The following is a 24353-nucleotide window of genomic DNA, read 5'->3' on the forward strand; positions in this document are numbered from 1 at the left end:
TGCCAGTCAACCAGACTCTTCCAGATCTGCCAGTCAACCAGACTCTTCCAGATCTGCCAGTCAACCAGACTCTTCCAGATCCGCCAGCCAGCCAGGATCTGCCGGAGCCAACTACCTGCCTGAGCTTCATCTCAGTACTGGGCTTCCTCTCAGTCCCGGGCTTCCCCTCAGTCCCGGGCGTCCCCCCAGTCCCGGGCTTCCCCTCAGTCCCGGGCTGCCCCTCAGTCCCGGGCTGCCCCTCAGTCCCGAGCTGCCCCTCAGGCCCGAGCTGCCCCTCAGTCCCGAGCTTCCCCTCAGTCCCGAGCAGTCCCGAGCTTCCCCTCAGTCCCCGAGCTGCCTCAGTCACGAGCTGCCCCTCAGTCCAGTGGGGTTCTGGGTGAGGACTACGAGGTCATGGTCGGCGGCGAGGGTGGACTATCCCAGGACGCAAGGGGGAGGAACTAAGACATTTATGGAGTGGGGTCCACGTCCCGAGCCGGAGCCGCCACCATGGACAGACGCCCACCCGGACCCTCCCTATGGTTTTGAGGTGCGTCCGGGAGTCCGCACCTTGGGGGGGGTTCTGTCACGCCTTGGTCTTAGTATTTTGTGTTTTCTTTAATTATTTGTTCAGGCCAGGGTGTGACATGGGTTTATTGTGTTGTCGTATTGGGGTTTTTGTAGGCATTGGGATTGTGGCTGATTAGGGGTGTGTCTAGCATAGGCTTGGCTGCCTGAGGCGGTTCTCAATCAGAGTCAAGTGATTCTCGTTGTCTCTGATTGGGAACCATATTTAGGTAGCCTGGGTTTCACTGTGTATTTTGTGGGTGATTGTTCCTGTCTCTGTGTAGTGTTCACCAGATAGGCTGTAATTAGGTTTTCACATTTCGTTTGTTGTTTTTGTATTTATTTAGTTATTTCATGTATCGCTATTTTTTCATTAAAGAACATGAGTAACCACCACGCTGCATTTTGGTCTGACTCTCCTTCAACAGACGAATGCCGTTACAGTTATTGTGTGTTGTCTGTACCGGTGAGGTTTGGTGTTATTGTGTGTTGTCTGTACCGGTGAGGTTTGGTGTTATTGTGTGTTGTCTGTACCGGTGAGGTTTGGTGTTATGGCGTGTTGTCTGTACCGGTGAGGTTTGGTGATCACGTGTTGTCTATACCGGTGAGGTTTGGTGTTATTGTGTGTTGTCTGTACCGGTGAGGTTTGGTGTTGTTGCGTGTTGTCTGTACTGGTGAGGTTTGGTTATCACGTGTTGTCTGTACCGGTGAGGTTTGGTGTTATTGTGTGTTGTCTGTACCGGTGAGGTTTGGTGTTATTGTGTGTTGTCTGCAATGGCAGAGGAAAACTTGGATGGTTGTGGCATAGCTGCAGTACTAGAGCACCAGGAAGTCTGTACCATAGAAATATATTTGCTAGAATGGACATTACCTTTCAAGATAATGCTATGTGGTTGGTGGACTGGTGCGGCGGTCATACTGACTGTACACCAACAGGAGAAATGGCTGTGGTCGGAGGTGCTTTGGGGCCATATCTATGGTATGTGCCGTCCCTCAACAGGATGGAAGGAAAGAGGAAAGTCTATCAGAAATGACTAACGTTGAGTATCTGGGCTGGAGAAGGAAACATCTTGATGTTATCAGGGAAACGGAAAGCCATGATAAGAGGAGAGTATTAGTATTTGTACAAGTATTTGACTTTCTCCGGGAGGCTAAGGATAAAGTATATACTATACTGGATCAGATAAACAATTTCTACACTCTCAGCACCACTCAGCATATACATGTTTTACTCTACAAAAAGAGCTAACTAAGATAACGATTACAGCCATGATTAAATCAGGGATATTAATTATGGTTACATTAGTGTATATCTAGATTAAATTAGCAGTTAACTAGCAATTCATATTCTTATTAACATACTGAAACACACTGTGTTACTCCATATCACGCTGTCTGTAGAATTATAGCATTATAGCACTTTATGTTACTGCACTGTCTTCACTAGCCGTCACCTGGTGTCTCATAGGACATTTTGGCTTCAAACACTTCTGCTCACAATTGGTAGGTACCTAGTACCAAATGGTGCTTGGGGTGGTTGATTTAATGACCCCCCTACATATGTAATTCATACAGTGTAACAGTGTTGTAGTACTCGAGTACAGGACTCAGACTTGATTCAGACTCAAGTCAAGACTTCCACGACTCGTGACGCCGACTCGGACCAGTGGTGATTCGCGAATGGACTCAACCATTTATGTCTTTGTTGTCAGAAAAATATATTTAGCATAATACTAGCTGCAGCAGCAACTGTTACCTAGCATGTATTATCTAATTAGCCTTACAACACTAATGACAAGTAGCTTGTGAGCAGGGTTGGGGAGTAACGGATAACATGTAATCTGTTACATGTAAGGGAACACAAATAACTGGCAACTGTAATCTGTTTACGTTACAAGATAAAATATTGTAATCAGAATACAGATATTTTTGAAAAAAACAAAATGATTACTTCGAGGATTATTTTTAAATTCAGAAAGGATGTTTTCTCAATGACATTCAAATGAGAATTGAAAAAAAAAGGTGCAAATTTAAATTTGTTCCACCTGAGCGACTCTATGAGACCACTATGATGACACACCAAATGTGTTTGATGAATCGCGGGAAAAGAGTAGGAATGGGCTTTTGTAGGCTACAGTCCCAGCTATGTCTTCCAATGGTGCAACTGCTGTAATCTAAAAGTAACTGAATGTAATCAGATTACGTTACTGAGGTAATCCAACAGTTACGTTACCGATTACAATTTTGGACAGGTAACTAGTAACTGTAACGGATTACATTTAGAAAGTAACTTACACTAGGGACTTGGAACTCGACTCGGACTGGAGGTTTAGTGATTTAACTACATCACTGCAGTGTAATAACCATTTATAATACTATGTCATTTCTTAGTAAATATGGGTAATCTATACCATGTCATTTCTTAGTAAATATGGGTAATCTATACTATGTCATTTCTTAGTAAATATGGGTAATCTATACTATGTCATTTCTTAGTAAATATGGGTAATCTATACTATGTCATTTCTTAGTAAGTATGGGTAATCTATACTATGTTATTTCTTAGTAAATATGGGTAATCTATACTATGTCATTTCTTAGTAAGTATGGGTAATCTATACTATGTTATTTCTTAGTAAATATGGGTAATCTATACTATGTCATTTCTTAGTAAATATGGGTAATCTATATGTCATGAAATAAAATGTTACCGGAAAGACATCCCAAACTGAACCATTGCCTAAAGATGCAACGATAAGAGCACAGCTAGAAATAGCCTGGGTACCAGACCTGTTTGTGCTATCCTTCCACTACTGGCATATGACAAGGAGTGGCAAGGACTGTAATGATGGCACAAACAGGTCTCGTACCCAGGCTAAGCTAGGACCTAGTCACCACCCCACATCCTACTCACCTGAGCGCGCCGTCTTTATATTGACCGACTGGAAGCCTCCGTTGAGGGCTGATGAGTCGATGATGTCAGAGTCAAAGTCCCGGTGGGTTTTCCGGTAGACGAAGAGCGCCACGATGACGGAGATGACCAGACACATTATGACAGCGATGACGATGCCTACGTAGAGCGCCATGTTTTCTGTGCTGGGGGCCGCTGTGACAGAGACACAGAGAGGGAGGGACACAGTGAGAACCTGGGGAGGTTTAAATTAAACCTGATTCATACTACAAGGCTGAACTAGGGCTGTCTTGGTCGACTGAGAGTAATCTGTTCTTTCGACCAATCGATTGGTTGAAATTTTAAAACATGCATTTCCCCATATATAGACACACTCTATGTGTTTCAATTAAATCAAAGCACTGCAATTAAAAATGAAGACACACAAATTACTAAAGAGGGAGCCAGAGATCAATATAGCCTAATCAGAAGAAAAAACCTGTTCCCTACTCGACCCTCCTCCTCCTCCCGCTGCCTGCTGCTGGCTTCCACAGGTTCTGCCATTACGCTCCTGAAGTTGCCCGGAATAAGTAATAGGCTAGCGGTCGGCACCCTTTTCCATTTGGAGTGCCGAGTTATCCTACCATTTCCATTTGGAGTGCTGAGTTATCCTACCATTTCCATTTGGAGTGCTGAGTTATCCTACCATTTGGAGTGCTGAGTTATCCTACCATTTGGAGTGCAGAGTTATCCTACCATTTCCATTTGGAGCGCTGAGTTATCCTACCTTTTCCATTTGGAGTGCTGAGTTATTCTACCTTTTCCATTTGGAGTGCTGAGTTATCCTACCATTTCTATTTGGAGTGCTGAGTTATCCTACCATTTGGAGTGCTGAGTTATCCTACCATTTGGAGTGCAGAGTTATCCTACCATTTCCATTTGGAGCGCTGAGTTATCCTACCTTTTCCATTTGGAGCGCTGAGTTATCCTACCATTTCCATTTGGAGTGCAGAGTTATTCTACCTTTTCCATTTGGAGTAATGAGTTATCCTACCTTTTCCATTTGGAGTGCTGAGTTATCCTACCTTTTCCATTTGGAGCGCTGAGTTATCCTACCATTTCTATTTGGAGTGCTGAGTTATCCTACCATTTCCATTTGGAGTGCTGAGTTATCCTACCTTTTCCATTTGGAGTGCTGAGTTATCCTACCTTTTCCATTTGGAGTGCTGAGTTATCCTACCATTTGGAGTGCCGAGTTATCCTACCATTTGGAGTGCTGAGTTATCCTACCTTTTCCATTTGGAGTGCTGAGTTATCCTACCTTTTCCATTTGGAGTGCTGAGTTATCCTACCATTTCCATTTGGAGTGCTGAGTTATCCTACCTTTTCCATTTGGGGTGCTGAGTTATCCTACCACTTCCATTTGGAGTGCTGAGTTATCCTACCACTTCCATTTGGAGTGCTGAGTTATCCTACCACTTCCATTTGGAGTGCTGAGTTATCCTACCACTTCCATTTGGAGTGCTGAGTTATCCTACCACTTCCATTTGGAGTGCTGAGTTATCCTACCTTTTCCATTTGGAGTACTGAGTTATCCTACCACTTCCATTTGGAGTACTGAGTTATCCTACCACTTCCATTTGGAGTGCTGAGTTATCCTACCTTTTCCATTTGGAGTGCTGAGGTATCCTACCACTTCCATTTGGAGTACTGAGTTATCCTACCACTTCCCTTTGGAGTACTGAGTTATCCTACCACTTCCATTTGGAGTACTGAGTTATCCTACCACTTCCATTTGGAGTGCTGAGTTATCCTACCACTTCCATTTGGAGTGCTGAGTTATCCTACCACTTCCATTTGGAGTGCTGAGTTATCCTACCACTTCCATTTGGAGTGCTGAGTTATCCTACCTTTTCCATTCGGGGTGCTGAGTTATCCTACCACTTCCATTTGGAGTGCTGAGTTATCCTACCACTTCCATTTGGAGTGCTGAGTTATCCTACCACTTCCATTTGGAGTGCTGAGTTATCCTACCATTTCCATTTGGAGTGCTGAGTTATCCTACCATTTGGAGTGCTGAGTTATCCTACCATTTGGAGTGCAGAGTTATCCTACCATTTCCATTTGGAGTGCTGAGTTATCCTACCTTTTCCATTTGGAGTGCTGAGTTATTCTACCTTTTCCATTTGGAGTGCTGAGTTATCCTACCATTTCCATTTGGAGTGCTGAGTTATCCTACCATTTGGAGTGCTGAGTTATCCTACCATTTGGAGTGCAGAGTTATCCTACCATTTCCATTTGGAGCGCTGAGTTATCCTACCTTTTCCATTTGGAGCGCTGAGTTATCCTACCATTTCCATTTGGAGTGCTGAGTTATTCTACCTTTTCCATTTGGAGTAATGAGTTATCCTACCTTTTCCATTTGGAGTGCTGAGTTATCCTACCTTTTCCATTTGTAGCGCTGAGTTATCCTACCATTTCTATTTGGAGTGCTGAGTTATCCTACCATTTCCATTTGGAGTGCTGAGTTATCCTACCTTTTCCATTTGGAGTGCTGAGTTATCCTACCTTTTCCATTTGGAGTGCTGAGGTATCCTACCATTTGGAGTGCCGAGTTATCCTACCATTTGGAGTGCTGAGTTATCCTACCTTTTCCATTTGGAGTGCTGAGTTATCCTACCTTTTCCATTTGGAGTGCTGAGTTATCCTACCATTTCCATTTGGAGTGCTGAGTTATCCTACCTTTTCCATTTGGGGTGCTGAGTTATCCTACCACTTCCATTTGGAGTGCTGAGTTATCCTACCGCTTCCATTTGGAGTGCTGAGTTATCCTACCTTTTCCATTTGGAGTACTGAGTTATCCTACCATTTCCATTTGGAGTACTGAGTTATCCTACCACTTCCATTTGGAGTACTGAGTTATCCTACCACTTCCATTTGGAGTGCTGAGTTATCCTACCTTTTCCATTTGGAGTGCTGAGTTATCCTACCACTTCCATTTGGAGTACTGAGTTATCCTACCACTTCCATTTGGAGTACTGAGTTATCCTACCACTTCCATTTGGAGTACTGAGTTATCCTACCACTTCCATTTAGAGTACTGAGTTATCCTACCACTTCCATTTAGAGTACTGAGTTATCCTACCACTTCCATTTGGAGTGCTGAGTTATCCTACCATTTGGAGTACTGAGTTATCCTACCACTTCCATTTGGAGTGCTGAGTTATCCTACCATTTGGAGTACTGAGTTATCCTACTATTTCTACTGATCTGCATGCCAGTTATGATCTTCATTTGCTTTTTTTCGTGGAACAGTTTAATTTAATTCCTAATAAAGTCTTCATATCTCAAAATCAATGTCATGTGATTACTCAAAATTATATCTAAATTAAAATGATACAAATCTAAAAGTAATATAAACATTGCAGCCCACAGTTAGAAAACATCTTGATAAAAATAAATATCCTGTAAATCACGTTGGCTATGCATGGCCTGTCTGCAAGGCATTTGAGACAACGTATCAACTATTAGCTGTAGGCTATTTCCTCAAGGGATAAAATGTAATCAGCTAGGCCTTTTTTTTAATGACATTTCCACCTGATCAGAGAGTTACATTTTTTCCCCTTTCACGCCGAGTGGTTATCGAAAGGGAGAGTGCTGGAAAGATTTTTCCAATAGGCTACGTTGAGGAACTATTGTCATTCTCAGTGGATGTAAAAACATACTTATTTTACTTGCTTTTTGAGGTGAAGAAAAAATGACTTTGAGAAGCTCCACAGAGATGGTGAGTTACGACAATCAGAAACAGTATCAAATCCCCAAATGGGAACGTTTATAGGCCTACATTTGCACACAGGCCAGGTAGCCTAGGCCTAGTTCTATGTGTAATAAGATGCATGTTCTTACTCAGGAATGACAGGAGCCTTCAAACAAAAGACAATTAATAAATTGACAACTTGTAAATGGAAACGAAATAGTGTAGCCTAGGCTGTGCGCTGTGCAAACAACATGTCCACTCCTACAATGACAACAGTGGGACTGTAATAATATATTGAATGGATTAACAGAAATTACCATAACCATACAAACATTGTAGATTAGACATTATAGTAATTAACAGTACATGTGATACTGGTGTGCCATCCCCAAGGCTTTCGCAACGGATTAGTCCACTCAGACAGGTGTCACTCAGACAGGTGTCTATATAAAATATATTTGCCACTGCTCGACTAAAAAGATCTCAGTCAACCTACGGCCTATCGACCAATCAATCGACCAATCAATCGACCAATCAATCGACCAATCAACCGACCAATCAATCGACCAATCAATCGACCAATCAATCGACCAATCAATCGACCAATCAATCGACCAATCAATCGACCAATCAATCGACCAATCAATCGACCAATCAATCGACCAATCAATCGACCAATCAATCGACCAGTCGACTAAATGGGCTCAGCCCTGGGCTGAACCGAACATACTGTGCTGGCTTGGACATGATCTGTTCACATGGTCTTTTCCAGCACGGTTCCAGCCACTGTGCTGGCTTGGACATGATCTGTTCACATGGTCTTTTCCAGCATGGTTCCAGCCACTGTGCTGGATGGATTGTGTAACAGGCAGCACAGTACAGCTCGGTTCAGCTCGGATTGTCTCAGTAGTGTGAAAATGTTATTAGAATTTGCAGTATTTCATTTCTTGCAATGGAGATGTTGGCAAACATGACTGGGTAGGTCAGTGCCAGCATTACAGACAGGAAGCCAAAGTCAACAGGAAAGGATTTATTTCAAACTGTTAGAATAGATTAGCAACAGTTGCTAATTTGAATAAACATACACACACACCTATCACACAAGACACAATCCTTTATTTAATGAGGCTATGAAGGATTTCACGAGAACCCTGACATCTTTCCTTAATTTCACCAAAATAATTGCAACAGCACTAAGCTTCATTCAAAACAAATCTCCCTCCTCTCCTGTATCCCATTTCCCCATAACATGGTGGAGATTTTCACTTTCGGGTTTGGTCCACTAGCTTCAAACAGCTGTAAAAACGACATTTATAGTTACTGAAAAGATTTAGATTTAAGTCAAATGTATTTGCACCAAAGAAAACAGGTGATAGACCACAATACAGAGGCTTATATGAAAACCCACACCACAAAGAAACACAATACACAGATATCACAACCTACTGATTATAAATTAATTGATCAGTAATTCCGAAAAAACATTAGATTTGTTTTGGTTAAATGTGTGTGTACATGTGAGTGTGGGAGAGTCTATATGGAGGAGAGTAGTTTGGTTAATCAGGCTGATCCCCACACTTCATGGATGAGATTTATTGAGTAGTTTGGTTCATCAGGATGCCACCCAGTCTTCACGGAGGAGATTACTGAGTAGTTTGGTTCATCAGGCTGACCCCCAGTCTTCATGGAGGAGATTACTGGGTAGTTTGGTTCATCAGACTGACCCCCAGTCTTCACGGAGGAGATTACTTGGTAGTTTGGTTCATCAGGCTGACCCCCAGTCTTCATGGAGGAGATTACTGGGTAGTTTGGTTCATCAGGCTGACCCCAGTCTTCATGGAGGAGATTACTGGGTAGTTTGGTTCATCAGGCTGACCCCCAGTCTTCATGGAGGAGATTACTGGGTAGTTTGGTTCATCAGGCTGACCCCCAGTCTTCATGGAGGAGATTACTGGGTAGTTTGGTTCATCAGACTGACCCCCAGTCTTCACGGAGGAGATTACTTGGTAGTTTGGTTCATCAGGCTGACCCCAGTCTTCATGGAGGAGATTACTGGGTAGTTTGGTTCATCAGGCTGACCCCAGTCTTCATTGAGGAGATTACTGGGTAGTTTGGTTCATCAGACTGACCCCCAGTTCATGGAGGAGATTACTGGGTAGTTTGGTTCATCAGGCTGACCCCCAGTCTTCATGAAGGAGATTCCTGGGTAGTTTGGTTCATCAGGCTGACCCCCAGTCTTCATGAAGGAGATTCCTGGGTAGTTTGGTTCATCAGACTGACCCCCAGTCTTCATGGAGGAGATTACTGGGTAGTTTGGTTCATCAGACTGACCCCAGTCTTCATGAAGGAGATTCCTGGGTAGTTTGGTTCATCAGGCTGACCCCCAGTCTTCACGGAGGAGATTACTGGGTAGTTTGGTTCATCAGACTGACCCCCAGTCTTCATGGAGGAGATTACTGGGTAGTTTGGTTCATCAGGCTGACCCCCAGTCTTCATTGAGGAGATTACTGGGTAGTTTGGTTAATCAGGCTGACCCCCAGTCTTCGCTTGAAGTTATTGAAGGATTATGATGATGATGTTGTTTTGGCAATGTGAAGATAAGAATTCCAGAGTATGGTACCTCTGTATCTGATAGAGAATTGACCATGTGAGGTGCGGCAGTGGGGAGGGTAAAGGTTATCGTATGTGTTGATCAGATGGATTTCAGAATTAACCTGGAAGAATCCATGAAAGGATTTAGGTAACCTGTCTCGGTAGGAGTATTTGTAGATGAAAGTGCATAATTGCCGAACATTCATGTGGTAAAGAGACAAGATATTGAGTTTCTTAAAGTGCAGATGGAGCCAGGTAATTAGAGGGAGGTGACTAGTCTTGCAAATGTTTTTTTGTATGATGAGTAATTTGTGTAGGTAGGAGGCATATGTACTGGCCCAGACAATAATACAGTATCTAATATATGGGTAAATTAAGCTATAGTATTGAGTTAGGAAGCAAGCCTGATCATCTTTCTGATGATACCAACAGATATCATCACTGTGCTGCAGACAAATTGAACATGATCTTTACGGATAACTTTTCATCAAATTGAACTTGTTCCATTTAATTCCCACCAATTAAGATTCTTGCCATTTTTCTTGTATACAATATTTCTTATTATTACTAGTGATTAGAATTAATTTACTTTTAAAGATAATTTGTTTACCTGGAACCATTGAGAAGATTTGGCAATGCCTGAGTTGGCTTCTTTAATTTGTGAATAAAAAGTGTGAAAATCTAATTGGTATCATCAGCAAAGAGAATGAGAAGTACGGAAGAAGACCCAGCAACAAGGCCATAGATATATATTAAAAATAACAAAGGTCCAATTATCCAACCCTGTGGGACACCACATGATATCTTAGCTCTGGTAGATGCACAGCCGTTTGCATAAACACATTGTTCTCTATCATAAACATAACTATATAACCAATTATATGTATAATCATGAAAACCATAATAGTACAATTTATAAAGTAATATTTCATGATCAACCGTGTCAAACGCTTTGGTTAAATCTGAAAAGATGCCAAGAGCGTATTCATTGTTGTTCAGGGCTGTAAAGATTTGATCCACAAGTTGCAAAAGAGCCATATCTATGAAGTAGTTTTTTACGAAATCCATATTGTTGATCATATAGAAAATCTTTTTTTCTTTTCATTTTTTTTTCTTAGTACAGATATTGGCCAATAATCTGTAAAAGATATTGGATCCCCAGATTTATAAAGTGGGATAACTTTAGCTTTTTTTTTAGGAACAGTACCAGTTTGCATAGATTTGGTGAAGATATACGTTAGAGGCTCAGTAATCGAGGAAGACACTGATTTCACAAAAGAGGCACCAATCTCATCATGACTTGCTGCTGATATCTTTAAGTTACCAATCACCTTCTTCACCTCCATTACATCATCACCTCCACAACATCATCACCTCCATAACATCATCACCTCCATTACATCATCACCTCCATAACATCATCACATCCATAACATCATCACCTCCATAACATCATCACCTCCATTACATCATCACATCCATAACATCATCACCTCCATAACATCATCACCTCCATAACGTCATCACCTCCATAACATCATCACCTCCAATACCTCCATACATCATCACCTCCATAACATCATCACCTCCATTACATCATCACCTCCATTACATCATCACCTCCATAACATCATCACCTCCATTACATCATCACCTCCAATACATCATCACCTCCAATACATCATCACCTCCAATACATCATCACCTCAATAACATCATCACCTCCATAACATCATCACCTCCAATACATCAGGAGGATCAAGTAGAGTAGGGAAATGTCCCTTAATGTAATCCAATGAATTTCCATCAGTTACCCATTTTCTTTGACAGAGAGGAACCCACATTCACAAAAAAATAAATGAAATTGACATGAAATAACACCAGGATGACTATAGGTCTTATTTCCAACAATACGTTGATATGAGACAGCTGTAGATGTATTTTTCTCAGTCTACAGTTGATTGATGATTTTCCAAGTCAACTTTATATTATTTAATGATTCTTGGAATTTGTTAGTATTTTGGGGGGATATCCAAAGTAAGTGAGTAAATTTGTTCTTATACTTTTTTTGTAATTTGTAGAATTCAGGACAGAGGGATTTGTGAGACTTTTTATACTACTTGAGACCGGTTATAAGACAAGGTTTCCAGAACCCTTCTGCTTCTCTCTTACATGATTTAACTTAAGGGAAAGCAGTGGTGAAATACAGAGGTGAAATATGTCTTAAAAAAAGAGTAAGCAGACATACTGCTCTCACTCGTGATGTTCTACAGCGGTGAACAGCATTACAAGCAGACGTGTCATAAAGGCTGGTTCTCTCTTCAGTCAACCAGGGTTCTAAAGGGCAACAATGGAACATTCATGACTGAGAGAAGACAGATAATGAACAAGGTGGTTGTTTTTTATTTATTTTTAAGGAAGACTGCGAACGTTCAAATTAAAAAGTATAAAATAAGCTTGTCTTGGAATTAATTAGATAAGCGTTTGGAACAACCTGTATAGCAGTTTAATATTATAGTAATCACAAATGATACTCGTCTCTGGTCAATTTCAGGAAACTTGAATCTGGATCAATAATCATTCTATGTATTATTCACTTCATGAATTCATTAAAATATCTAACGGGTTGAAGACCATGTCATCAGGGTTGATATCCTGCCTAACTAAGAGAGATACAGAGTGGGAATCATCCGGAGAGTGGAACAGAAACATAGAAGTGTACGCCTCACATGTCCAATACAACCATACATTTGTGTTAGTTATATCAATAGGGGTGCACTTCCTATGGAATTGACACATGGACACAGTCCACATAAAACCACTGAAGACATCAGAGAGTTATGACATTTAGAGCAATGTGTGTTTTTGGTCACCAGGTTAGGTGAAACACATGAACAAAGTAGAGTAAATGTGTGTGTGTGAAATTAGTGGACTATAGGTGAGTCACTTGCCATAGGCCTTCGAAAGGGGGGTGAACGACCAGCTGATCAACCTTCAGCTATGCGATGTTGCCTTTCTTTCGTTCTTCAATTAGTCATTTATTTTGGAGAAGTCTTCACTGATGAAGATCTTGATTCCCTTCATGCACTTGGCTCTCCTGAAAATCTCCCCCTCGTCTTTGAAACTGAAAAGTTTTACCACAGCTGGGCCGTTCATCAGGGAAGAAAGTGCCATTCCTATTCACCCTCTCCATCTCAATGAGTTTAGGATCCAGTTTGAATTGATCTGCCAGGAGTTTCTTGTCCTTGACTTGTGGGTCATGCCAAGTTTGTCTTTATATCCTCAATTCCATCGATTAAAATGTTATTGCGCCTCGATTGGTTTTCGATCGACGCTCCTTTGGAAGAGCGCTTGTCAAAGTGTTGTTTGGAAGATTGCTAAATCCTCAGACATGGTTCTGAATATGGTCTGGCTGGTGACATTCACACCCTTCAGCTCTTCCACCTCCAACTTCGTAAAACAAACTGTGTTTAAATCATCAAGCCTTTTGGTTCCTCTTCTCCATTGAGCTTGTTGTGAGCTAAAATGAGTTCGCAAACACAACCCACAGCCCACCTCCCGAAATGGAATGCCACCAGTGAAATGGCAAACACAACCCACAGCCCACCTCCCGAAATGGAATGCCACCAGTGAAATGGCAAACACAACCCACAGCCCACCTCCCGAAATGGAATGCCACCAGTGAAATGGCAAACACAACCCACAGCCCACCTCCCGAAATGGAATGCCACCAGTGAAATGGCAAACACAACCCACAGCCCACCTCCCGAAATGGAATGCCACCAGTGAAATGGGCAAACAACAACCCACAGCCCACCTCCCGAAATGGAATGCCACCAGTGAAATGGCAAACACAACCCACAGCCCACCTCCCGAAATGGAATGCCACCAGTGAAATGGCAAACACAACCCACAGCCCACCTCCCGAAATGGAATGCCACCAGTGAAACGGCAAACACACACAAGAAACAGACTTGATCACAAATGCACCACTACTATAAATAGAGAGAATACGGAGGACCTACTCACTGTATGTATCCTGGCTGAACTTTACTAAACGAGCAGGAAGCCACCAACTCGCAAGTTACTCCTAGCAGTATGCAGGGCATTAAACCAAAACACTGGTCGAAGACGCTTGGGAGAGACAGTGGTAGGAGCGTTGGCTTACCCACCGAACGAGCACCGTGAACTTCTACTCATAGACGGTACAATGATTCCCTTCTCTATTCAGTGTTTGTTCTCTCACATGAACTGAAACTGAGCTAACAGTGTAGAATTTTAGCAACCAGAAAATGACAGATCAATTTCTACATTGGCCACCCAATTTCCACTAGATAACACAGCCACAAACTCAACACAGCTCTTACATTTTGACAACAGATATCCGCTCCTGCTGGAGAAGTCAAGAGGTGAATATCACAGCCAATCACAACACTGCAGGATAAGTAATACTGTGAAACATTATCGTTCCACTATTACTGCAGATATTTTATGGACATTTTCTGAAATTACAATGCAAAAATACAAATGAATCCTATGTGTTGCACCTTTAATAGGCCTGGAAATGTCCAAAAGGGACATTTTCATAAACAAGTTTTATATCAAACCGAGGCAGACACATAACGTTTTTATAGATGGGTGGACTGAGCTGCTAAATGGGTGGCTAAAAGGCGTCCAAGGACTCAGCAGAGAACATGACCAGAATACATGGCTGAGCATCAAGGAGGAAACTAATGTCTAGTACAAGCAACATTTCAAACATTTTTTTTTAGTTATGACACTTGCCTCTTCATTTATGGCTAGATTTTGTCTGCAGTTATTGGTATGAAGAAAGGGAACAAGAAACACTCAGTCATAAAGTCAAATCTGTCATACAGGCAGGATTTCATCACAATATTGACAATGACCCAGATCATAGATCTTAAAATTGCAACTGAGATTTACACAAGGGCCACTGATAACCTCCAGCCACTAGAGGGAGATATAAACCACATTTGTTCCCGTTGGATCTTGGGTCAGTTTTGTATTTCACCCACTAATGGCTAAGATAAGGTTTGGGGAAGCTAATCCTAGATCTATACCTGGGGGGAACTTCACCCCAGAGCCCTGGAACCATTATGGAAACTAGACACTGTTAAGATCTCACCTGAATAGGAAGAAGAGCAGAGAGACACTAACTCTACCTCCTATCATGTTACAGATTATATATTACATATTTATAACTACCACTTAGTCTGTTCAATTCTTAATCTCAGTGACAACAATAGTTCCAAGTTGAGTGTACATACACTATATAGCAGTGGTTCTCCACTGGTTTTAGCTCGTGACCCAAATTGAACCAAGTTGTCTGACTAGCGACCCAATATTCGCAAAATAATTGCCAAAATACAATCTGGAAAACTATTTTGAATACTATATTGACAGTAAATGTAGCAATTATATGACACGGTACATACACCATATACTGTTGAGATAGCCTGGGCTATATTCCCTACATATATTATATACTGTTGAGATAGCCTGGGCTACATTCCATACATATACTATATACTGTTGAGATAGCCTGGGCTATATTCCCTACATATACTATATACTGTTGAGATAGCCTGGGCTATATTCCCTACATATACTATATGCTGTTGAGATAGCCTGGGCTATATTCCCTACATATATTATATACTGTTGAGATAGCCTGGGCTACATTCCATACATATACTATATACTGTTGAGATAGCCTGGGCTACATTCCATACATATACTATATACTGTTGAGATAGCCTGGGCTATATTCCCTACATATATTATATACTGTTGAGATAGCCTGGGCTATATTCCCTACATATACTATATGCTGTTGAGATAGCCTGGGCTATATTCCATACATATATTATATACTGTTGAGATAGCCTGGGCTACATTCCATACATATACTATATACTGTTGAGATAGCCTGGGCTATATTCCCTACATATACTATATGCTGTTGAGATAGCCTGGGCTATATTCCATACATACACCATATGCTGTTGAGATAGCCTGGGCTATATTCCATACATATATTATATACTGTTGAGATAGCCTGGGCTATATTCCATACATATATTATATACTGTTGAGATAGCCTGGGCTATATTCCATACATATATTATATACTGTTGAGATAGCCTGGGCTATATTCCATACATATATTATATACTGTTGAGATAGCCTGGGCTATATTCCATACATATATTATATACTGTTGAGATAGCCTGGGCTACATTCCATACATACACCATATGCTGTTGAGATAGCCTGGGCTATATTCCCTACATATACTATATGCTGTTGAGATAGCCTGGGCTATATTCCCTACATATATTATATACTGTTGAGATAGCCTGGGCTACATTCCATACATATACTATATACTGTTGAGATAGCCTGGGCTATATTCCCTACATATATTATATACTGTTGAGATAGCCTGGGCTATATTCCATACATATATTATATACTGTTGAGATAGCCTGGGCTACATTCCATACATATACTATATACTGTTGAGATAGTCTGGGCTATATTCCCTACATATACTATATACTGTTGAGATAGCCTGGGCTACATTCCATACATATACTATATACTGTTGAGATAGTCTGGGCTATATTCCCTACATATACTATATACTGTTGAGATAGCCTGGGCTATATTCCCTACATATATTATATACTGTTGAGATAGCCTGGGCTATATTCCCTACATATACTATATACTGTTGAGATAGCCTGGACTATATTCCCTACATATACTATACACTGTTAAGATAGCCTGGGCTATATTCCCTACATATACTATATGCTGTTGAGATAGCCTGGGCTACATTCCATACATATACTATATACTGTTGAGATAGTCTGGGCTATATTCCCTACATATACTATATACTGTTGAGATAGCCTGGGCTATATTCCCTACATATACTATATACTGTTGAGATAGCCTGGGCTATATTCCCTACATATATTATATACTGTTGAGATAGCCTGGGCTATATTCCCTACATATACTATATACTGTTGAGATAGCCTGGACTATATTCCCTACATATACTATACACTGTTAAGATAGCCTGGGCTATATTCCCTACATATACTATATGCTGTTGAGATAGCCTGGGCTACATTCCATACATATACTATATACTGTTGAGATAGCCTGGGCTACATTCCATACATATACTATATACTGTTGAGATAGCCTGGGCTACATTCCATACATATACTATATACTGTTGAGATAGCCTGGGCTACATTCCATACATATACTATATACTGTTGAGATAGCCTGGGCTATATTCCCTACATATACTATATACTGTTGAGATAGCCTGGGCTACATTCCATACATACACCATATGCTGTTGAGATAGCCTGGGCTATATTCCCTACATATACTATATGCTGTTGAGATAGCCTGGGCTATATTCCCTACATATACTATATACTGTTGAGATAGCCTGGACTATATTCCCTACATATACTATACACTGTTAAGATAGCCTGGGCTATATTCCCTACATATACTATACACTGTTAAGATAGCCTGGGCTATATTCCCTACACTCGGTTCCTTTATCTCTGGTGTCAGAATTATAACTTGTTTAAAGTCAAATATCTGACCCCCCAACAGCCTTCACTGTCCTGCTGTATTTCCCCTAGGTACAGATCTAGCATCAGCTTCCCCTCCCACAATCCTAACCTTAACCATCAGTTGGGGAGATACTAAACTGTCCCCCACCCTACAGCAGCTGTCCTATACAGTCAAAACCATGAATGTCTGCTAGACCGGATCACATGTGGCATGTCAACAATAGTCCACTGAGTTCTCCTCTAAATTGGATCTGGATTAAACATCTATCTTCTCTCAATCATTCATTTTCCATTGTTGCCCCCTTTCAGAAACATGGTTGACTGACGAGACAGTCCGGTAGACAAACAAAATCCCACGGACTGTGTTGATCAATCATGTGTGAGGGGGACGCTCCATCTTCAACGTTTGTTCTTTCTGACAGTCGCTGGGAGTTAGATCCACCACACACACAAAAAACACGTCAGGCTTTGTGCATGCAGGGTGGAGGGACGGAAACACTGTCATGAACGAGTCATGAGATCAGATTGATCCCATCGACCAAGCCTTGCCTCTAATTAAGACTCTATGCAGATGGTTTATGCACAGCCAGTGGGGCTGAGGGTAACAAGGTCTGATTACCTGGCAACCTCTGTTGCCCCTGAGGGTAGCACGTACACGCCACGGAAGCAACGGCTCTGGGTCTCAATCCCCACTCTATTGATTACTGGACTTTTCTTTCTGTCCCGCTAGGCAGATTGAGACAAGGGAGGCTAACGCAGCTAGCTGCAAGTACCTGATCTGCATCCAGACCAGCTCTGAAGTGGACGTAGGTAGCTTCACAAACTGGAGGGAGAGAGAGTCCTGGCTTCTGTCAGGGTAATCCCCATTGGCTAATCCCAGCATTGATACCAGAGGTGAAGCAAATACTTTCATGTGGGTCACTGAATAATGAGGAGTGAATGTGTGTGACTTGGAGGGCACCAGCACACTCCTAGCAACATCCTAGCTCACATCTCTGACACCCCTAGCAACATCTAGCTCACATCTCTGACACCCCTAGCAACATCTAGCTCACATCTTTGACACTCCTAGCAACATCTAGCTCACATCTCTGACACCTCTAGCAACATCTATCTCCCATCTCTGACACCTCTAGTAACATCTAGCTCAAATCTATGATACCCGAAGCAACATCTAGCGCCAATCTCTGACACCCGAAGCAACATCTAGCTCCCATATCTGACACCCCTAGCAACATCTAGCGCCATTCTCTGACATCTCTAGCAACATCTAGGTCTTACCTGACACCGCTACTAATATCTAGGTCCTATCTGACAACCCTAGCAACATCTAGCTCCCATCTCTGACACTCCTAGCAACATCTAGCTAACATCTCTGACACCCCTAGCAACATCTAGCTAACATCTCTGACACTCCTAGCAACATCTAGGTCTTACCTGACACCGCTACTAACATATAGGTCCTATCTGACACCCCTAACAACATCTAGCGCCCACCTCTGACCCCCCTAGCAAAATCTAGCTCCTATCTAACACCCTTGCCAACATTTGGCTCCTTTCGTATGACATCCTGTACATATCATTTTTACATTTGAGGCTTTTTTGACATTCTTACAATCAGTGTATTCAACTAAGGTAGGTCAGACAATCACATCACAGTAATTGGCAGTAAAACTGTCCTCAAAAAGAGCAGCTATTTCTGAAATCAGTGCTAGTAAGAAAGATAAATGAGGAAATATAGCTAATTCTGAAAAATTAATTTCCTTTAAAGCTGGTTTAGAGTAAAGCTAACTAAACGAGTGTATCTAGTTAACACCGTAGCCTAGGTCTTACTGGGTTACTGAATTAATAGTGAGGGGACACATCCTTGACTTATTAAACACCGACACAGGTTACTGGATTACTGTACATGTTACTGTATTACTTTATTACTGTACCTGTTACTGTATTACTGTACATATTACTGTATATCTGTACATGTTACTGTACATGTTACTGTATTACTGTACATGTTACTGTATTACTGTACATGTTACTGTACATGTTACTGTATTACTGTACATGTTACTGTACATGTTACTGTATTACTGTACATGTTACTGTATTACTGTACATGTTACTGTACATGTTACTGTATTACTGTATTACTGTACCTGTTACTGTACATGTTACTGTATTACTGTACATGTTACTGTATTACTGTACATACTTACTGTTACTGTACTGTATTACTGTATTACTGTACATATTATTACTGTACATATATCTGTACATGTTACTGTACATGTTACTGTATTACTGTACATGTTACTGTACATGTTACTGTACATGTTACTTACTGTACATGTTACTGTATTACTGTACATGTTACTGTACATGTTACTGTATTACTGTACATGTTACTGTATTACTGTACATGTTACTGTACATGTTACTGTATTACTGTACATATTACTGTACATGTTACTGTATTACTGTACATGTTACTGTATTACTGTACTACTGTACATGTTACTGTATTACTATACATGTTACTGTACTACTGTACATGTTACTGTATTACTGTACATGTTACTGTACTACTGTACATGTTACTGTACTACTGTACATGTTACTGTATTACTGTACTACTGTACTACTGTACATGTTACTGTACTACTGTACATGTTACTGTATTACTGTACATGTTACTGTACTACTGTACATGTTACTGTACTACTGTACATGTTACTGTATTACTATACATGTTACTGTACTACTGTACATGTTACTGTATTACTGTACATGTTACTGTACTACTGTACATGTTACTGTATTACTGTACTACTGTACTACTGTACATGTTACTGTACTACTGTACATGTTACTGTACTACTGTACATGTTACTGTACATGTTACTGTGTTGCGGTACATGTTATATAAAATGTGTAATTAGAACTTATATACTGTTTGACTTTATACTATTATGTATTATGTTATATACAATGTGACTTATATTTCCTTTATGACACAAATACCTAAATAACCTATAGTGGGAGTGCTAGAATAAATATGATCCTATAGTACAATGCTCTTCCACATCCTATCCACCTCCCTACAGTTATTTCACATATATCTCCCCGCTTTGATGATAAAACTAGGAGCCACAAAACGCCAGAATCAGAATGTTTAACTTAGATGAATAGATGTCTTTGAACACGAAAAGAAAATGAGAACAAATTGTCTGGCAATGAAATCCTGAGAATGATTATTATGTTTAATATATACGCACATAGCTCAAGGAGTGAGAGAGATAGAGTCCTCAGTAAAACTCTCTCACACATCAAGATGAGGAGGCAGTAATAGCACAGAGAGACTGGGACCTCTCTGACACTAGAGACCAGTATAGTGGAGCTGACTGGAGGAGGAGGCACTAGGAGAATCATCAAGGAGGGGACCGCTGTAACCTTAAGGGATAGGTGGTATGGCATGACATAGGGGGGAAAACTCAACAGGGACACAAATCAATCAATAAAATAAGAGAAGGGGAAGAGGGGGAATGGAAAACAAAAAAAGACACCAACTCACATGAAAATCCCAAATCACTGTCGGCATTAGGCTCAGTGGACAGCTGATATAATGAACCTTGAAGGGGGAGAAAAGGGGAGGGAGGGCACGGTGAAATCAACGTCAAATCAAACGGAACAAAACAAAACAGCAACAAAAAATAAGAGCCTCTAAATGGTCACCTGTCACTGAAAATATAAACATATATGTAAACATATACACCAGTGTTCAATGTTTGGGGTCACTTAGAAATGATCTGGTTTTTCTAAGAAGAGAAAATTTGTTGTCCATTAAAATAACATCAAATTGATCAGAAATACAGTGTAGACATTGTTCATGTTGTAAATGACTATTGTAGCTGGAAACGGCTGATTTTTAATGGAATATTTACATAGGCGTACAGAGGTCCATTATCAGCAATCATCACTCCTGTGTTTCAATGGCACGTTGTGTTAGTTAATCCAAGTTTACCATTTAAAAGGCTAATTAATCATTAGAAAACATATATGCAAAAGGGTTAGCACAGCTGAAGACTGTTGTTCTGATTAAAGAAGCAATAAAACAGGCCTTCTTTAGAATAGCTGAGTATCTGGAGCATCAGCATTTGTGGGTTCGATTACAGGCTCAAAACGGCCAGAAACAAATAACTTTCTTCTGAAAGTTTCTTTTGTTTCTTATTCGTATTTTTTTTTAGGTATTTTTTAATTGCATTGTTGGTTAGGGCTTGTAAGTAAGCATTTCACTGTAAGGTGAAACACCTGCTGTATTCGGCGCACGTGACAAATGACATTTGATTTGATTTTGATTTGATGTTATACACACAGACCTTACAGACACACGGTACATTGACTTGACTGTACAGGATGTTATGAAGCGATCACATGCACACATCACAATACCATCACCCACTCTAGACAGACAATGATGATGGTATTGAACTTGATGCGGACAAGTATAATAACAGGTTGCCTATTCTAAAAAAAACAACACGAGAAGAAGATGAAATGCAGGACATAAACCAACGAGAAATAGAGACCTTTATACACTACTGTACTTTCCTCAGTGGCAAAAGTGTTGTCAGCGCTGAGACAGTCTTATAGAGTAGCTAGCTAAAAGTAGCACAACCACAACCACCACTCTGTGTCAGCTCACCACAAGGACAGCTGTGTATACATCGGTAGCCAACTTATCTACCGTGCATATGGTGTAACTGTGAACAACTGTTCATGGTATAGTAGAAAGTAATAGCTCTTCTTTGCAGTCAAAGTGTCTAGGCTAAGGAACTTTTATTCTATAAATAGGCTCCCAAAAGACAAACCTTATTCTATTAAAGTCTTCTGACCTCTACAAAATACCTTCCTTTCACAGGACACCATTCCTCAACCACATTTATTCACTAAATCTGCAGTTCTTGGTATTAGGAGTCAATGTCGTGGGCATGAGAAATATCATCCTTTCATGTACTGTAAATTCCCACTTGTAACACTCTTACTGACAGTTGTGGCTGCTTTGTGTGATGTATTGTTGTCTCTACCTTCTTGCCCTTTGTGCTGTTGTCGGTGCCCAATAATGTTTGTACCATGTTTTGTGCTGCTACCATGTTGTATTGCTACCATGTTGTTGTTATGTTGTGTTGCTATCATGCTGTGTTGTCATGTGTTGCTGCCTTGTTATGTTGTTGTCTTAGTTCTCTTATGTAGTGTTGTCTCTCTTGTTGTGATGTGTGTTTTGTCCTATATTTATATTGTATTTATTTGTTTATTTTTAATCCCAACCCCCGTCCCCGCGGGAGGCCTTTTGCCTTTTGGTAGGCCGTCATAGTAAATAAGAATTTGTTGTTAACTGACTTGCCTAGTTAAATAAACAAATTAAAACACTAACCCACCACTAAAACTAACCATAACCCACTGGTAAGGCCAACCCTAAACCACTGGTAAAACTAACCCTAACCCACTAGTAAAACTAGCCCTAACCCACTGGTAAGACTAACCCTAACCCACTAGTAAAACTAGCCCTAACCCACTGGTAAGACTAACCCTAACCCACTAGTAAAACTAGCCCTAACCCACTGGTAAGACTAACCCTAACCCACTAGTAAAACTAGCCCTAACCCACTGGTAAGATTAACCCTAACCCACTGATAAAACTAACCCTAAGCCACTAGTAAAACTAGCCCTAACCCACTGGTAAGACTAACCCTAACCCACTAGTAAAACTAGCCCTAACCCACTGGTAAGATTAACCCTAACCCACTGATAAAACTAACCCTAACCCACTAGTAAAACTAGCCCTAACCCACTAGTAAAACTAGCCCTAACCCACTAGTAAAACTAGCCCTAACCCACTGGTAAAACTAGCCCTAACCCACTGGTAAGACTAGCCCTAACCCACTGGTACAATGAACCGTAACCCACAAAACCAACCCAAACCCACTGGTAAAACTAACCCTAAACCACTAGAAAAACTAACCCTAACCCACTGCTAAGACTAACCCTAACCCACTGGTAAGACTAAACCTAACCCACGAAACTAAACCTAACCCACTGGTAAAACTAACCCTAACCCACTAAACTAAACCTAACCCACTAGTAAAACTAGCCCTAACCCACTGGTACAATGAACCCTAACCCACAAAACTAACCCTAACCCACCGGTAAGACTAACCCTAATCCACTGGTAAAACTAACCCTAATCCACTGGTAAAACTAACCCTAATCCACTGGTAAAACTAACCCTAATCCACTAGTAAAACTAGCCCTAACCCACTGGTACAATGAACCCTAACCCACAAAACTAACCCTAACCCACCGGTAAGACTAACCCTAATCCACTGGTAAAACTAACCCTAATCCACTGGTAAAACTAACCCTAACCCACTAGTAAAACTAGCCCTAACCCACTAGTAAAACTAGCCCTAACCCACTGGTAAAACTAGCCCTAACCCACTGGTAAGACTAGCCCTAACCCACTGGTACAATGAACCTAAACAAAACCAACCCAAACCCACTGGTAAAACTAACCCTAAACCACTAGAAAAACTAACCCTAACCCACTGCTAAGACTAACCCTAACCCACTGGTAAGACTAAACCTAACCCACGAAACTAAACCTAACCCACTGGTAAAACTAACCCTAACCCACAAAACTAACCCTAACCCACCGGTAAGACTAACCCTAATCCACTGGTAAAACTAACCCTAATCCACTGGTAAAACTAACCCTAATCCACTGGTAAAACTAACCCTAACCCATTGTTAAGACTAACCCTAACTCACTAGTAAAACTAACCCTAATCCACTGGTAAAACTAACCCTAACCCATTGTTAAGACTAACCCTAACTCACTAGTAAAACTAACCCTAATCCACTGGTAAAACTAACCCTAACCCAC

General features: G+C 40.9%; 1 protein-coding gene across 2 annotated transcripts in view; it reads right to left on the bottom strand.

Moving 5' to 3' along the window:
- The window catches only part of LOC112248197 (netrin receptor UNC5C), a 346978-nt gene that overhangs the window by 42145 nt on the left and 280480 nt on the right, over positions 1-24353 (bottom strand). Inside the window, exons 8-9 of one of the 2 annotated variants that reach the window (XM_042320299.1) lie at positions 20985-21041; positions 3461-3652 (exon numbers count right to left, since the gene is read on the bottom strand). In XM_042320299.1, coding sequence (XP_042176233.1) covers positions 3461-3652; positions 20985-21041 — 249 coding nt within the window. The remainder of the gene's footprint in view (positions 1-3460; positions 3653-20984; positions 21042-24353) is intronic. The other variant, XM_042320300.1, reaches the window with a different exon arrangement.

This window comes from Oncorhynchus tshawytscha, linkage group LG04 (assembly GCF_018296145.1).
Source record: "Oncorhynchus tshawytscha isolate Ot180627B linkage group LG04, Otsh_v2.0, whole genome shotgun sequence".
Taxonomy (NCBI): Eukaryota; Metazoa; Chordata; class Actinopteri; order Salmoniformes; family Salmonidae; genus Oncorhynchus; species Oncorhynchus tshawytscha.